General features: G+C 49.9%; 2 protein-coding genes across 2 annotated transcripts in view; one reads left to right on the forward strand and one right to left on the reverse strand.

Annotated features, from left to right (window-relative positions):
• LOC119973711 (laminin subunit beta-2-like) overlaps nt 1-14,721 on the reverse strand; it is a 91,337-nt gene extending 76,616 nt beyond the window's left edge. Inside the window, exons 1-3 of the mRNA XM_038812100.1 lie at nt 14,632-14,721; nt 9,196-9,331; nt 1,757-1,915 (exon numbers count right to left, since the gene is read on the reverse strand). Of these exons, the coding sequence (XP_038668028.1) occupies nt 1,757-1,915; nt 9,196-9,324 (288 nt within the window). The 5' untranslated portion in view covers nt 9,325-9,331; nt 14,632-14,721. The remainder of the gene's footprint in view (nt 1-1,756; nt 1,916-9,195; nt 9,332-14,631) is intronic.
• Nucleotides 9,400-17,710, forward strand: part of LOC119973626 (laminin subunit beta-1-like) — a 90,583-nt gene continuing 82,272 nt past the window's right edge. Inside the window, exon 1 of the mRNA XM_038812007.1 lies at nt 9,400-9,439. Coding sequence (XP_038667935.1) covers nt 9,400-9,439 — 40 coding nt within the window. The remainder of the gene's footprint in view (nt 9,440-17,710) is intronic.

The following is a 17,710-nucleotide window of genomic DNA, read 5'->3' on the forward strand; positions in this document are numbered from 1 at the left end:
GCAGAGCTCCATGTGGCTGATGTTTGGCACTCAGATTATCCAGGGAATGGCCCAAGGCTATAGTTCAGGAAGTATTAGCAAACTAGTTTCCCTCTCTCTAATCCCAAACAAAACAGTGAAGAGACAGAAAACAGAAAATTATGTACACTAGAAGTGGGACCTTTACTCTGTATCTAACCCCGTGCTGTACCTGTCCTGGGAGTGTTTGATGGGGACAGTGTAGAGGGAGCTTTACTCTGTATCTAACCCCGTGCTGTACCTGTCCTGGGAGTGTTTGATGGGGACAGTGTAGAGTGAGCTTTACTCTGTATCTAACCCCCGTGCTGTACCTGTCCTGGGAGTGTTTGATGGGGACAGTGTAGAGGGAGCTTTACTCTGTATCTAACCCCGTGCTGTACCTGTCCTGGGAGTGTTTGATGGGGGCAGTGTAGAGGGAGCTTTACTCTGTATCTAACCCCGTGCTGTACCTGTCCTGGGAATGTTTGATGGGGACAGTGTAGAGGGAGCTTTACTCTGTATCTAACCCCGTGCTGTACCTGTCCTGGGAGTGTTTGATGGGGGAGTGTAGAGGGAGCTTTACTCTGTATCTAACCCCGTGCTGTACCTGTCCTGGGAGTGTTTGATGGGGACAGTGCAGAGGGAGCTTTACTCTGTATCTAACCCCGTGCTGTACCTGTCCTGGGAGTGTTTGATGGGGACAGTGTAGAGGGAGATTTACTCTGTATCTAACCCCGTGCTGTACCTGTCCTGGGAGTGTTTGATGGGGATAGTGTAGAGGGAGCTTTACTCTGTATCTAACCCCGTGCTGTACCTGTCCTGGGAGTGTTTGATGGGTACAGTGTAGACGGAGCTTTACTATGTATCTAACCCTGTGCTGTACCTGTCCTGGGAGTGTTTGATGGGAACAGTGTAGACGGAGCTTTACTATGTATCTAACCCCGTGCTGTACCCGTCCTGGGAGTGTTTGATGGGGACAGTGTAGAGAGAGCTTTACTCTGTATCTAACCCCGTGCTGTACCTGTCCTGGGAGTGTTTGATGGGGACAGTGTAGAGGGAGCTTTACTCTGTATCTAACCCCATGCTGTACCTGTCCTGGGAGTGTTTGATGGGGACAGTGTAGAGAGAGCTTTACTCTGTATCTAACCCCGTGCTGTACCTGTCCTGGGAGTGTTTGATTGGGACAGTGTAGAGGGAGCTTTACTCTGTATCTAACCCCGTGCTGTCCCTGTCCTGGGAGTGTTTGATGGGGACAGTGTAGAGGGAGCTTTACTCTGTATCTAACCCCATGCTGTACCTGTCCTGGGAGTGTTTGATGGGGACAGTGTAGACGGAGCTTTACTCTGTATCTAACCCCGTGCTGTCCCTGTCCTGGGAGTGTTTGATGGGGACAGTGTAGAAGGAGCTTTACTCTGTATCTAACCCCGTGCTGTACCTGTCCTGGGAGTGTTTGATGGGGACAGTGTAGACGGAGCTTTACTCTGTATCTAACCCCGTGCTGTCCCTGTCCTGGGAGTGTTTGATGGGGACAGTATAGAGGGGGCTTTACTCTGTACGATATGTGGGTCTGTTTTCCATCTCTGCCCCTGGGCATAGGCCCTTAGCCTCCAGCCCCAATGTCAGCGCCCCACAGGTGTGGTGCCAGCAGCCTCTGTGCACAAGATTTCCAACCAGGCGAGAGGGGAGAATCCGCCCATTACATACTTGTGTCAGAGACACTTTCTGTTTTCCAATACAATGTAACTCCCTCTTTAATTACCTGTGGTTCGTAGCGAATCACCAAGTCGTACTCCATAGAATACGGGATGTTGTTGATCTGGAATTGCAACACGCCACGTTCTGGAACCCGAGCAAATCCAGATCCAGTCCAGGTGACAGGGTGACTTCCCGTGTGCTCCCGATGTGAAACAGTCGCTCCCTGATCATAAGAAACAGTTAATGGTTAAAAAACAAAGCAAACAGATACAGCGAAATACAACTGCTACTCTGATTATCAGCCAATCGTTCAAACAAAACATTGTTGGATTGTTACAGGACTTAAGAACATCGCACAATACATCAGGCCAGAAATCAAACTCCACCTCATGTGAACATACAAACGTATGGATTAAGAGCACGAGGAGGCCATTCGCTCCCTCAAATCTGTTCAATATCATGATTGACTGGATCGTGGCCTCAACGTCACTTTCCCGTCTGACTCATTTATCTTGTGATTCCCTTGTTAGTCAAGAACCTTATGTAGCTCAGCCTGACCAATATTCACTGACCCTGCCTCCACCGCTCTCTGGAGAAGGGAGTTTTTAATGACCCTGTAAGAGAACACAATTGTTTTTATCGGCGTCTTTAATGGGAGACCCTAAACTGTGTCCCCTCGTTCTAGTCTCTCAGCATCCACGCTAGTCGAGCCACCTCAGCATCTGATATCTTTCAACTCCATCACCTCTCATTCTTTTAAACTCCAAAGATTACAGGTCCAACCAACCTAACCTTTCCTCAAAAGATAGCTCCCTCCTGAGCGGAATCAGTTGTGTGAACCTTCTCTGACCGGCTTCTATTCCAATCATGCCCTTAAAGAAGCAGCCTGAAACTGTACACCGCATTCCAGATGGGGATGGGATTCTCTAGCTTCCCAGCTTCCCAGCCGTGGGAGCAGAGAATCCTGACACCAGCGAGCGCCAGAGGATTCTGTCCGTCATCTCCCCAACGCCCTGTACAACTGCAGCAAAACACTTGTATATTCCATTTCCCTTACAATAAATGGCAACATTCCATTGGCCTTCTTGCTGATCCTGCTCAACTAACTTTCTGTGATTCATGAACCGGAACACCCAGATCCCTCTGTACCTCAGAGTTCTGCAATCTCTCTCCATTTCAATAAATTGCTGCTTTTTTACTCTTCCTGCCATTGTGGACAAGTTCACATTTTCCCTCTAAAGTTCCATCTGCCAAATTATTTTGCCCACTCACCTCACCTGCCTCCATCCCTTGACCTCCAATCCTTACGTCCTCTTCACAACTTACTTTCCTCCCTATCTGTGTGCCATCAACAAACCTAGTAGCCAGACATTGACCCTTTCATCCAAGTCATTCATATAGATTGTAATTAGTTGAGGTCCTGGCACCAATCCCTGTGACACTCCACATGGGGAGGTCGGACTAGTACAAACTGGACGGGTTACACCTGGGCAGGACCGGGACTGATGTCCCAGGGTTACACCTGGGCAGGACCGGGACTGATGTCCCAGGGTTACACCTGGGCAGGACCGGGACTGATGTCCCAGGGTTACACCTGGGCAGGACCGGGACTGATGTCCCAGGGTTACACCTGGGCAGGACCGGGACTGATGTCCCAGGGTTACACCTGGGCAGGACCGGGACTGATGTCCCAGGGTTACACCTGGGCAGGACCGGGACTGATGTCCCAGGGTTACACCTGGGCAGGACCGGGACTGATGTCCCAGGGTTACACCTGGGCAGGACCGGGACTGATGTGTAGGATGCATGGGGGGGGGGGGGGGGGGGGGGTGCAGGATGCATGGGGAGAATGTGCAGGATGCATGGGGAGAATGTGCAGGATGCATGGGGAGAGTGTGCAGGATGCATGGGGAGAGTGTGCAGGATGCATGGGGAGAGTGTGCAGGATGCATGGGGAGAGTGTGCAGGATGCATGGGGAGAGTGTGCAGGATGCATGGGGAGAATGTGCAGGATGCATGGGGAAAATGGGCAGGATGCATGGGGAGAGTGTGCAGGATGCATGGGGAGAATGTGCAGGATGCATGGGGAGAATGTGCAGGATGCATGGGGAGAGTGTGCAGGATGCATGGGGAGAGTGTGCAGGATGCATGGGGAGAGTGTGCAGGATGCATGGGGAGAATGTGCAGGATGCATGGGGAGAGTGTGCAGGATGCATGGGGAGAGTGTGCAGGATGCATGGGGGTGTGGTGCAGGGTGCATGGGGGGGGGGTGCAGGATGCATGGGGAGAATGTGCAGGATGCATGGAGTGTGCATGATGCATGGGGAGAGTGTGCAGGATGCATGGGGGTGTGGTGCAGGGTGCATGGGGAGAGTGTGCAGGATGCATGGGGAGAGTGTGCAGGATGCATGGAGTGTGCATGATGCATGGGGAGAGTGTGCAGGATGCATGGGGGTGTGGTGCAGGGTGCATGGGGGGGGGGTGCAGGATGCATGGGGAGAATGTGCAGGATGCATGGAGTGTGCATGATGCATGGGGAGAGTGTGCAGGATGCATGGGGGTGTGGTGCAGGGTGCATGGGGAGAGTGTGCAGGATGCATGGTGGGTGCATCTCTCTCTCTCTCTCTCAATATCTCTCTCTGTCTCTCTGTCTGTCTGACTGTCTCTCTCGACCACTGCGACTCCAGCTGTCTCACCCTCTCCGTCTTTTACTCTTGTTTCCATTTCATTTCCCTCCACTCCCTCCATTAAATGAATTTAAATTGTGAAATGTCGGTAGATTTAGGAAGTTTTGAGAGATTTAGCTCCATCGGGGATTTAAGTGAGCAAAGCAAGCAGCCACTGTGATTAGCCAAGAAGTCAGTCACAGAACAGAAAGTTTAAATTGACATATTGTTAGTTTGAGAATGAGGGTCACCGTTTCCAGTCTGTGGATTTTGTATCTGATTCCGATCTCCCAACAAAGGGAGGTTAATCCTTTCAGAGAGAGTTGAGATCAAACACCTCCTGTGACTGCATCAGGGGATTAGAGGGACTGAGGTACAAAGAGACGACAGTAAACGCACTGTCGCTCCACGTTATCTCTCAGTGGTTGGAATTTGCTGTATCCTTTAATCCTTCACGGCATGTGGGGGGGTCACTGGAAAAGTCAGCATTTGTTGCCCATCCCTAATTGCCCTTGAGGGGCAGTTAAGAGTCACCCACATCGCTGTGGGTCTGGAGTGACATGTAGGCCAGACCGGGTAAGGACGGCAGATTTCCTTCCCTAAAGGACATTAGTGACCCAGATGGGTTTTTGCAACAATCAACGTTAGTTTCATGGTCATCATTACTGAGAATCGTTTTGTGTTCCAGCTGCTTTCTCAGCCTCTGAAACATTGCGGGACGTTGCTCTGGAATATTGTGAGACAAATTCAGCCTTGTTACTGTGTGGATTTCCGGTCAATCCTGTCCCAGAGCTGCCGATCGAGACTGGAAGGCAGACATTCCCGAAACAGACAATCGCGCCTTGCACATTCAAATTGTGTTGCCTGTAACTCCTGTTTACTGTGAGGCTCACTTGCTGCAGAATGTGGTCCCTTTAAAATTGAAACACGGCTGTGTTAATGGGCATAATAACGGGAGTGTTGTTTGTGCAAGGCCTGTTTGTTCACAGTGCTGGACATCCCCAAGTCTCGGACAGTCACGTACCCTGCACAGCTCAGAGGGAGTATTGGTCTGAATGTCAGGAGGAAGAGCCAATGAAACATTGATATTCACCGAGTGGACCTTCCTGGACATGGTCAGACCGGTCAGTCTCACGTTAGTGTCAGGTTAGAATTAGTCTCTGAGAACAGTGAAATAAAGACAGTCAGATGTGTAATTAGGTATGTTCGTGCGTGTGTATCTGAGTTTGCATTCCCGAGAGAATGGAGCAGGAACAGAGATGGGTTCATTCCGATTCCCTCACGGAAAAATTACACAATGAAGCTCTTCGTTCCAGCCGAGATCACAAATGGACAATGGTCACTCGAGAGGGTGATGGTGGGACGATGAACAAAAACACTGCCCACCTCAAGATTTGGCATCCGAAGGAAGTAGGTGGTAAATAATGGGAAATTCAGATGAAGTCAATTCTACTTTTTCTTTTCTGAGCGACCTTCTCTTATTGGGTTTGTGTCACACAAAGGGAACACACACTCACGCACAGTCCACCGTACACAGGACACATTCACCGCACAGTCCACCGTACACAGGACACATTCACCGCACCCTCCACCGTACACAGGACACACTCACGCACAGTCCACCGTACACAGGACACATTCACCGCACCCTCCACCGTACACAGGACACACTCACGCACAGTCCCCCGTACACAGGACACACTCACGCACAGTCCACCGTACACGGGACACACTCACCGCACCCTCCACCGTACACAGGACACTCTCACCGCACAGTCCACCGTACACAGGACACTCTCACCGCACAGTCCACCGTACACAGGACACACTCACCGCACCCTCCACCGTACACAGGACACATTCACCGCACCCTCCACCGTACACAGGACACACTCACTGAAACACCCACCGTACACAGGACACACTCACTGAAACACCCACCGTACACAGGACACACTCACTGAAACACCCACCGTACACAGGACACATTCACCGCACCCTCCACCGTACACAGGACACACTCACTGAAACACCCACCGTACACAGGACACACTCACTGAAACACCCACCGTACACAGGACACACTCACTGAAACACCCACCGTACACAGGACACACTCACGCACAGTCCACCGTACACGGGACACACTCACCGTACAGTCCACCGTACACAGGACACACTCACCGCACCCTCCACTGTACACACAACACACTCACTGAAACACCCACCGCACACAGGACACACTCACGCACAGTCCACCGTACACAGGACACACTCACCGCATCCTCCACCGTACACAGGACACACTCACTGAAACACCCACCGTACACAGGACACACTAACTGAAACACCCACCGTACACAGGACACACTCACTGAAACACCCACCGTACACAGGACACACTCACCGCACCCTCCACCATACACAGGACACACTCACCGCACAGTCCACCGTACACAGGACACACTCACTGAAACACCCACCGTACACAGGACACACTCACTGAAACACCCACCGTACACAGGACACACTCACCGCACCCTCCACCGTACACAGGACACACTAACTGAAAGACCCCCCCGTACACGGGACACACTCACTGAAACACCCACCGTACACAGGACACACTCACGCACAGTCCACCGTACACAGGACACATTCACCGCACCCTCCACCGTACACAGGACACACTTACTGAAACACCCACCGTACACAGGACACACTCACCGCACAGTCCACCGTACACAGGACACACTCACTGAAACACCCACCGTACACACAACACACTCACTGAAACACCCATCGTACACAGGACACACTCACTGCACCCTCCACCGTACACAGGACACACTCACTGAAACACCCACCGTACACAGGACACTCTCACTGAAACACCCACCGTACACAGGACACACTCACTGAAACACCCACCGTACACAGGACACATTCACCGCACCCTCCACCGTACACAGGACACACTCACTGAAACACCCACCGTACACAGGACACACTCACTGAAACACCCACCGTACACAGGACACACTCACTGAAACACCCACCGTACACAGGACACACTCACGCACAGTCCACCGTACACGGGACACACTCACCGTACAGTCCACCGTACACAGGACACACTCACCGCACCCTCCACTGTACACACAACACACTCACTGAAACACCCACCGCACACAGGACACACTCACGCACAGTCCACCGTACACAGGACACACTCACCGCATCCTCCACCGTACACAGGACACACTCACTGAAACACCCACCGTACACAGGACACACTAACTGAAACACCCACCGTACACAGGACACACTCACTGAAACACCCACCGTACACAGGACACACTCACCGCACCCTCCACCATACACAGGACACACTCACCGCACAGTCCACCGTACACAGGACACACTCACTGAAACACCCACCGTACACAGGACACACTCACTGAAACACCCACCGTACACAGGACACACTCACCGCACCCTCCACCGTACACAGGACACACTAACTGAAAGACCCCCCCGTACACGGGACACACTCACTGAAACACCCACCGTACACAGGACACACTCACGCACAGTCCACCGTACACAGGACACATTCACCGCACCCTCCACCGTACACAGGACACACTTACTGAAACACCCACCGTACACAGGACACACTCACCGCACAGTCCACCGTACACAGGACACACTCACTGAAACACCCACCGTACACACAACACACTCACTGAAACACCCATCGTACACAGGACACACTCACTGCACCCTCCACCGTACACAGGACACACTCACTGAAACACCCACCGTACACAGGACACTCTCACTGAAACACCCACCGTACACAGGACACCCTCACGCACAGTCCACCGTACACAGGACACACTCACCGCACCCTCCACCGTACACAGGACACACTCACCGCACAGTCCACCGTACACAGGACACACTCACTGAAACACCCACCGTACACAGGACACACTCACTGAAACACCCAACGTACACAGGACACACTCACTGAAATACCCACCGTACACAGGACACACTCACCGCACCCTCCACTGTACACAGGACACACTAACTGAAAGACCCCCCGTACACGGGACACACTCACTGAAACACCCACCGTACACAGGACACACTCACGCACAGTCCACCGTACACAGGACACATTCACCGCACCCTCCACCGTACACAGGACACACTTACTGAAACACCCACCGTACACAGGACACACTCACTGAAACACCCACCGTACACAGGACACACTCACTGAAACACCCACCGTACACAGGACACACTTACTGAAACACCCACCGTACACAGGACACACTTACTGAAACACCCACCGTACACAGGACACACTCACGCACAGTCCACCGTACACAGGACACACTCACTGAAACACCTACCGTACACAGGTCACTCTCACTGAAACACCCATCGTACACAGGACACACTCACTGAAACACCCACCGTACACAGGACACTCTCACTGAAACACCCACCGTACACAGGACACCCTCACGCACAGTCCACCGTACACAGGACACACTCACCGCACCCTCCACCGTACACAGGACACACTCACCGCACAGTCCACCGTACACAGGACACACTCACCGCACAGTCCACCGTACACAGGACACACTCACTGAAACACCCACCGTATACAGGACACACACTCACCGCACCCTCCACCGTATACAGGATGTACTCACCGCACCCTCCACCGTATACAGGACACACACTCACCGCACCCTCCACCGTATACAGGATGTACTCACCGCACCCTCCACCGTATACAGGATGTACTCACCATGCTGTGTTGAGCCAACTCTGCCTCATACGTGTACTGGTCTAGAGCCATGAAGAAATACCCAGAATCCACCTGGGTACATTGTCTTCCAACCATGTGACTCCGACAGCGACATTGGCCACTTTCCATTGAGCACCTGCGTGTGGACAGAGACAAACAAATTGTTCATAAACAAGAGCGATCTGTCAACACAGGAGGAGGACTATGCCCATCGCACTAATGATTCACGTCAGCAACAGCTCAGGTGGGTCTTGTTTTGGGGGCCCTGGACTGACCGTCCCAGAGCGGGGGTGAGCTGAAAGATTAGGTCAGGAGTCAGTGTGTGTCCGCGGGGAGGGAGAAAATACAGACACAGAGTGAAAAACCCCGAGGACAGGTACAGCACCGGGTTAGAAACAGAGTAAAGCTCCCTCTGCACTGGCCTGTGAGGACGGAAAATCCAACCTCGCACATTGTGAAGGGCAAAAACAACAAAATGCTTGTTTTACTCAGCACTGGATACTCCCTGGAGAAACGGCTCCAGAATGCTGACAGCCTCATTAACCTGTGCTGTGTTTTTAATGTGCTGTCACAGCTGAGGCACTGAAGTTCAGTTTCTTCATTTGGAGTCAGCTGCAGGTTAACAACTGATTCTGGAGTCTCTGGCTCAAAAGGGTGTTTTCACCCACCTCTTCTCTCTCAAAATCCTAAACTTCTCTGGAAAGTACAGACAAAACCATTGATCAGGGCAGCCAGATGCAACTGAATAAGGTTTGCCAGTCTACTGACAGTTCCCTTACTAACGCTGTTTTCTTCGATGTGTCGTAGCAGTGTGGGGAACCTGTAGCAGTTTTGGCTTTGAATTCGCAATTGCCAAACTTTCAATGAGTTTTGGAAAGTTTTGGTTTCTTCACAGTGCTGAAAGCAATCATCATCCTTCCCTTGCAATTGGAGGGTCAGTTCATTTAGAATTGAAAAGATGTCTGCAAGGTCAGACAGAGTTAGCATCCAAGTTTCATCAGCAAACAAATCAGCGATAGTGGACAATTTCGCAAGGAGGAAAGTGTGGATTTGGTACCTTGGTTCATAAACTCTGAGTAACACCCTACCCCTCGACAGCCAATATACTTCTGTGTGGGACAGTTCAGAAGAATGAGGGGGGGATCTCATAGAGACGTATAAAATTCTAACAGGACTAGACAGGGTAGATGCAGGGAAGATGTTACCAATGATGTGTGTGTCCAGAACCAGGGGTCACAGTCTGAGGATTCAGGGTAAACCATTTCAGACAGAGATAAGGAGACATTTCTCCACACACAGAGTGGTGAGCCTGTGGAATTCATTACCACAGGAAGTAGTTGATGCTAAAACATTGAATATATTCAAGAGGCAGCTGGATATAGCACTTGGGGAGAATGGGATAAAGGCTATGGGGAGAAAGCAGGATTAGGCTATTGAGTTGGATGATCAGCCATGATCGTGATGAATGGTGGAGCAGGCTGGAAGGGCCAAAAGGCCTCCTCCTGCTCCTACCTTCTATGTATCTATGTATGTATGTAAATGACATACTTTTGTGTGGAACAATAAATGTGTTCTCGGCCCTCATATCGGAACACAGAATGTTAAAAAGTCTGGTATAGAGTGTGCTGCGTTTAACAAAATTCACAACTTTCACAGTTCACTTCAAGATTGGATGAAATTCCTTTCAATGCCAATGCTTTGCAGTGAATAGAATAGTGATTCCAAATAATGTCCTGACCAGCTGCCTCTTTAATCCTTATCATAACTACACTGTTTTTCCCAATCATGTTGGCTGCTTCATTGCCTGTGATTCCTCTGCAATGAACCTAGTCGAGTCCACACTTTCCAACCGTGAAACTATTCAATGCTGCTTCATAAATCTCTGCGCCAGTCGTGCGGGTTGGTAATTTCAGACAGCACAGCAAATCTTCAACAAATTCATTGTGCCAAACATACCTAATGTAAACTAGCAAGGTTTCACAATCTGAAACGTCTTTGCATCCAGTTGTATTGAGAATGCCTGCGCTGATTTCAAACGAGAAATAAGCTGGGCTTCTAAATTCTCAGCAATATCAGAAATTCGGCGAGCCACTGTGCTATCACTAAGTGGGATGCATTTCACTTTTTCAATGAACCTCTCATCTATGACCGTACGAACTATATCTAATGCTGCAGGGAGAATTAATCTCTCTGCTACAGTGTGAGGCATTTTCTCTTTAGCTACACGGTAAGCTATCCTGTAAGTGGCTAATTGTACTTTGTCGTTCAATGTAACATTCCTGCTGAGGACTTCAGCCGAAGATTTAAGTTCTCGCTGCATCCTTTGAAAACAATCCAAAGGTTTGTCCTCGAACTCGCCACGCTTAGTCTTCAAATGCCTTTGAAGTTTTGAGGGTTTTAAACTTTTATTTGCCAGTACTTCCCTGTAACACGCATGAGTTTTGCATCCGGATTTGCATTGGCACAATTAACAAATCCATACCTCAAGAAATCATCTTTATGCTGCTTTGTTCCTGATCTCAGCTTCTTCTTAATGGGCTGCTCCCCAGAGGCCCCCAGCCGCTCTCTCCAGCAGAATTAGTTGTGATGATCCTGGCCTGTTTGTGTCCATAAGACCGTACAACATAGGAGCAGAATTAGGCCACTCGGCCCATCAAGCCTGCTTCCACATTTAACCATGGCTGATATTTTTCTCATCCCCATTCTCCTGCCTTCTCCCCATAACCCCTGGTCCCCTTATTGATCAGGAACCTATCTATCTCTGTCTTAAAGACACTCAGTGATTTGGCCTCCACAGCCTCCTGCGGCAAAGAGTCCCACAGATTCACCACCCTCTGGCTGAAGAAATTCCTCCCTATCCCTGTTTTAAAGGATCGTCCCTTCAGTCTGAGATGGTGTCCTCTGCTTCTAGTTTTTCCTACAAGTGGAAACATCCTCTCCATGTCCACTCTATCCAGGCTTCGGAATATCTTGTACGTTTCAATAAAATCCCCCTCATCCTTCTAAACTCAAGCGAGTACAGACCCGGAGTCCTCAACCGGTCCTCATACGGCAAGCTCTTCATTCCAGGGATCATTCTTGTGCCTGACCCTCTCTTCCTTATTACAAAATGATCCATTTTAAATTCTTCAGTCCTGTTGCCTGCTGCGAATAAAATGGAGGAATCGCTCCCGTGCCCAGAGCACGTGACGTCAATGTTCGAGATGCGTTACCTGCTCTCTGCCATCAGGCAGGAAGATTGCACAAACTTTTTTAAAAACCTTCTCCTGAGAGAGCACGCTAACGTCAGGAGGGGGCGATCTTTCCCGCCTGGCTCCAGGGTTGCGCACTGATGGGCAGGCACGCATGCACGACACAGCTAGTAGAGGAAGATCCAGACCTCAGACACGCGGAGCGGAGGCGAGTGCAGGAACTGGAGAAAGTGGCACTGACCAGAGTGATGGTGACGCCTCGCTCGAGGGCAGAAGTGGCAAGGTTGGTAACAACCCAGAGAGAGCTCATTGAAGGTGGAAGACAAAGAAAACAGGTCCCACCAGCAAACCCTGAGGACTGTCGGGTTAACTGAGGGCAGAGAGCTTAAACCCGGCAGAGTATGTTGTGTAGATGCTCTGGAAGCTGGTCAAACAGTGTGGCCAGTGGGGAATTTTCACAGTAACTCCATTGCAGTGTGAATGTAAGCTGACATTAGTAGTGAGGCCATACCTGGAATACGGTGCACAGGATTGGTCTCCTTATTTTAGGAAAGATTTGATGAATTGGAGAAGTTCAGAGAGGGTTTACCAAACTAATTCCAGGTCTGGGTGGGTTATCATAGAATTTACACTGCAGAAGGAGGCCATTCGGCCCATCGAGTCTGCACCGGCTCTTGGAAAACACACCCCACCCAAGGTCAACACCTCCACCCTATCCCCATAACCCAGTAACCCCACCCAACACTAAGGGCAATTTTGGACATTAAGGCCAATTTATCATGGCCAATCCACCTAACCTGCACATCTTTGGACTGTGGGAGGAAACCGGAGCACCCGGAGGAAACCCACGCACACACGGGGAGGATGTGCAGACTCCGCACAGACAGTGACACAAGCTGGAATCGAACCTGTGACCCTGGAGATGTGAAGCTATCCACAATGCTACCATGCTGCCCCTAGGTTGTCTGATGAGGAGAGGTCACAGAGGTTAGGCCTGTGTCCGCTAGATTTTGAAAGAGTCAGGTGTGACTTGACTGAACCCTGTAAGATCCTGAGGGGTATTAACAGGGTGGATGTGGAGAGGAAACATCCTCTTGTGAGAGAATCGAGAACTAGGATCACTGTTTAATAACAAGGGGTCACTCATTTGAAACATAGATGAGGAGAATTGTTTTAATAGAATCAGAGAAACCAGATAGTGCAGAAGGAGGCCATTCGGCCCACTGGATCTGTACCAACCCACCGTAAGAGCACCCTACCCAGGTCCACCCTCCCATTCACCCCGCCCCTCCACACGAGGGGCAATTTATCATGGCCAATCCACCTAACCCGCACATCTTTGGACTGTGGGAGGAAACCGGAGCACCCGGAGGAAACCCACGCACACACGGGGAGGACGTGCAAAGACAATGACCCAAGGCCGGAATTGAACCCGGGTCCCTGGTGCTTGTGAGGCAGCAGTGCTAACCACTGTGCCTCCATTTTCACCCAGAGGATGGTGACTCTTTGCAACTCTTTCTGAAGAGATGGTGGAATCGGAGTTTGAATATTTGTGAGGCAGAGGATATATTCTCGGTCAGCAAAGGGGGCAAGCAGGATGCAGGTTTCAGAATACTGGCCAACCAGCTGTGATCTTATTAAATAGTGGTGCAGGGTCGAGGGGCATGGCCATCTCCTCATCCTTGTTCATCGGGATGTTCATACGCAAGGTGAGATATTCACTCACTGCGCTGTGAATGTTCTCTACCTCAGAGATCTCTGGATGCTCAGAGAATAAACAGATTCAGGGATGACATCGATAGGTTTTTAGGTATGAAGAGAATCAAAGGCTATGTGAATAGGCAGGAAAGTGAAGTTCACATAGAGGATCAGCTGGCATCTTCCTGAACGGCAGAGCAGACTCGAGGGGCCGAATTGCTTCTATTTCTAATGTTTTTAGGTACGTTACCTCTCCTGTACCATCCCCGAGTGTGTTTGATTTGATCTGTAGTGCTCGAAAGGGGGAAAGTTCCCGTTACCAACATTATCATACAATTGTTTCAGCAAATTAAAGAAACACATTCATCTTCTCGTGCAGTTGACCAGAAAACAGAACAGAAATCTCCCACAAACAATTTCTGACCGTTCAAACTCCTTCCCTCGCTGCGTTGTGGATGGATGATTCTCTCCCGAATCCCACTCACAAATCTCAGCCTTTCAAATACGTTATTGAGGAATATTAAATTTGAATGAATTTTCTACTCACTGGTTGTCGTATGCTCCTCCCACATCACAGTCACAGGCTCGGCAGCCATTCAGGTCATGGCTCAGGGCCCAGTGCTCAACCTGCAGCAAATCAGAACATCAGACTCACATCACCCAACTGAGACAGGGCTTATTCCACACAGACAGCCGTACACTCTCTCACAGACAGATATACACACGGGTACACTCTCTCACAGACAGATATACACACGGGTACACTCTCTCACAGACAGATATACACACGGGTACACTCTCTCACAGACAGGTATACACACGGGTACACTCTCTCACAGACAGATATACACACGGGTACACTCTCTCACAGACAGATATACACACGGGTACACTCTCACACAGACAGGTATACACACGGGTACACTCTCACACAGACAGATATACGCACGGATACACTCTCACACAGACAGCCGTACACTCTCTCACAGACAGGTATACACACGGGTACACTCTCACAGACAGGTATACACACGGGTACACTCTCTCTCACAGACAGATATACACACGGGTACACTCTCACACAGACAGGTATACACACGGATACACTCTCTCACAGACAGATATACACGCGGGTACACTCTCACACAGACAGGTATACACGCGGGTACACTCTCACACAGACAGGTACAACAAGGCTTATTCCACACAGACAGCCGTACACTCTCACACAGACAGATATACACACGGGTACACTCTCTCACAGACAGATATACACACGGGTACACTCTCTCACAGACAGATATACACACGGGTACACTCTCTCACAGACAGATATACACACGGGTACACTCTCTCACAGACAGATATACACACGGGTACACTCTCTCACAGACAGATATACACACGGGTACACTCTCTCTCACAGACAGATATACACACGGGTACACTCTCTCACAGACAGATATACACACGGGTACACTCTCTCACAGACAGATATACACACGGGTACACTCTCACAGACAGGTATACACACGGGTACACTCTCTCACAGACAGATATACACACGGGTACACTCTCTCACAGACAGGTATACACACGGGTACACTCTCACAGACAGGTATACACACGGGTACACTCTCTCACAGACAGATATACACACGGGTACACTCTCTCACAGACAGATATACACACGGGTACACTCTCTCACAGACAGATATACACACGGTACACTTCTCACACAGACAGGTGTACACACGGGTACACTCTCTCACAGACAGATATACACACGGGTACACTCTCACACAGACAGATATACACACGGGTACACTCTCTCACAGACAGATATACACACGGGTACACTCTTACACAGACAGATATACACACGGGTACACTCTCACACAGACAGGTGTACACACGGATACACTCTCACACAGACAAATATACACACGGATACACTCTCACACAGACAGATATACACACGGGTACACTCTTACACAGACAGATATACACACGGGTACACTCTTCACACAGACAGATATACACACGGGTACACTCTCACACAGACAGGTATACACACGGGTACATTCTCACACAGAGAGGTATACACACGGATACACTTTCACACAGACAGATATACACACGGATACACTCTCACACAGACAGATATACACACGGGTACACTCTCACACAGACAGATATACACACGGATACACTCTCTCACAGACAGATATACACACGGGTACACTCTCTCACAGACAGATATACACACGGGTACACTCTCTCTCACAGACAGATATACACACGGGTACACTCTCACACAGACAGGTATACACACGGATACACTCTCTCACAGACAGATATACACACGGGTACACTCTCACACAGACAGGTATACACGCGGGTACACTCTCTCACAGACAGATATACACGCGGGTACACTCTCACACAGACAGGTGTACACACGGATACACTCTCACACAGACAGGCGTACACACGGATACACTCTCACACAGACAGGCGTACACACAGATACACTCTCACACAGACAGGCGTACACACGGGAACACATTCTCACAGACAGATATACACACGGATACACTCTCACACAGACAGGTATACACACGGATACACTCTCACACAGACAGATATACACACGGGTACACTCTCTCACAGACAGATATACACACGGGTACACTCTCACACAGACAGATATACACACGGGTACACTCTCACACAGACAGATATACACACGGGTACACTCTCTCACACAGACAGATATACACACGGGTACACTCTCTCACACAGACAGATATACACACGGGTACACTCTCTCACACAGACAGATATACACACGGGTACACTCTCTCACAGACAGATATACACACGGGTACACTCTCTCACAGACAGGTATACACACGGGTACACTCTCACACAGACAGGCGTACACACGGATACACTCTCACACAGACAGGCGTACACACGGGATACACTCTCACACAGACAGATATACACACGGGTACACTCTTACACAGACAGGTATACACACGGGTACACTCTCTCACAGACAGATATACACACGGGTACACTCTCACACAGACAGATATACACACGGGTACACTCTCTCACACAGACAGATATACACACGGGTACACTCTCACACAGACAGATATACACACGGGTACACTCTCTCACACAGACAGATATACACACGGGTACACTCTCTCACAGACAGATATACACACGGATACACTCACACAGACAGGCGTATACTCTCTCACAGACAGGTATACACACGGGTACACTCTCACACAGACAGGTGTACACACGGGTACACTCTCTCACACAGGCAGATATACACACGGGTACACTCTCTCACACAGACAGATATACACACGGGTACACTCTCTCACAGACAGATATACACACGGGTACACTCTCTCACACAGACAGGTGTACACACGGGTACACTCTCTCACAGACAGATATACACACGGGTACACTCTCACACAGACAGATATACACACGGGTACACTCTCTCACAGACAGATATACACACGGGTACACTCTTACACAGACAGATATACACACGGGTACACTCTCACACAGACAGGTGTACACACGGATAC

Source organism: Scyliorhinus canicula, chromosome 11 (genome assembly GCF_902713615.1).
Source record: "Scyliorhinus canicula chromosome 11, sScyCan1.1, whole genome shotgun sequence".
NCBI lineage: Eukaryota > Metazoa > Chordata > Chondrichthyes > Carcharhiniformes > Scyliorhinidae > Scyliorhinus > Scyliorhinus canicula.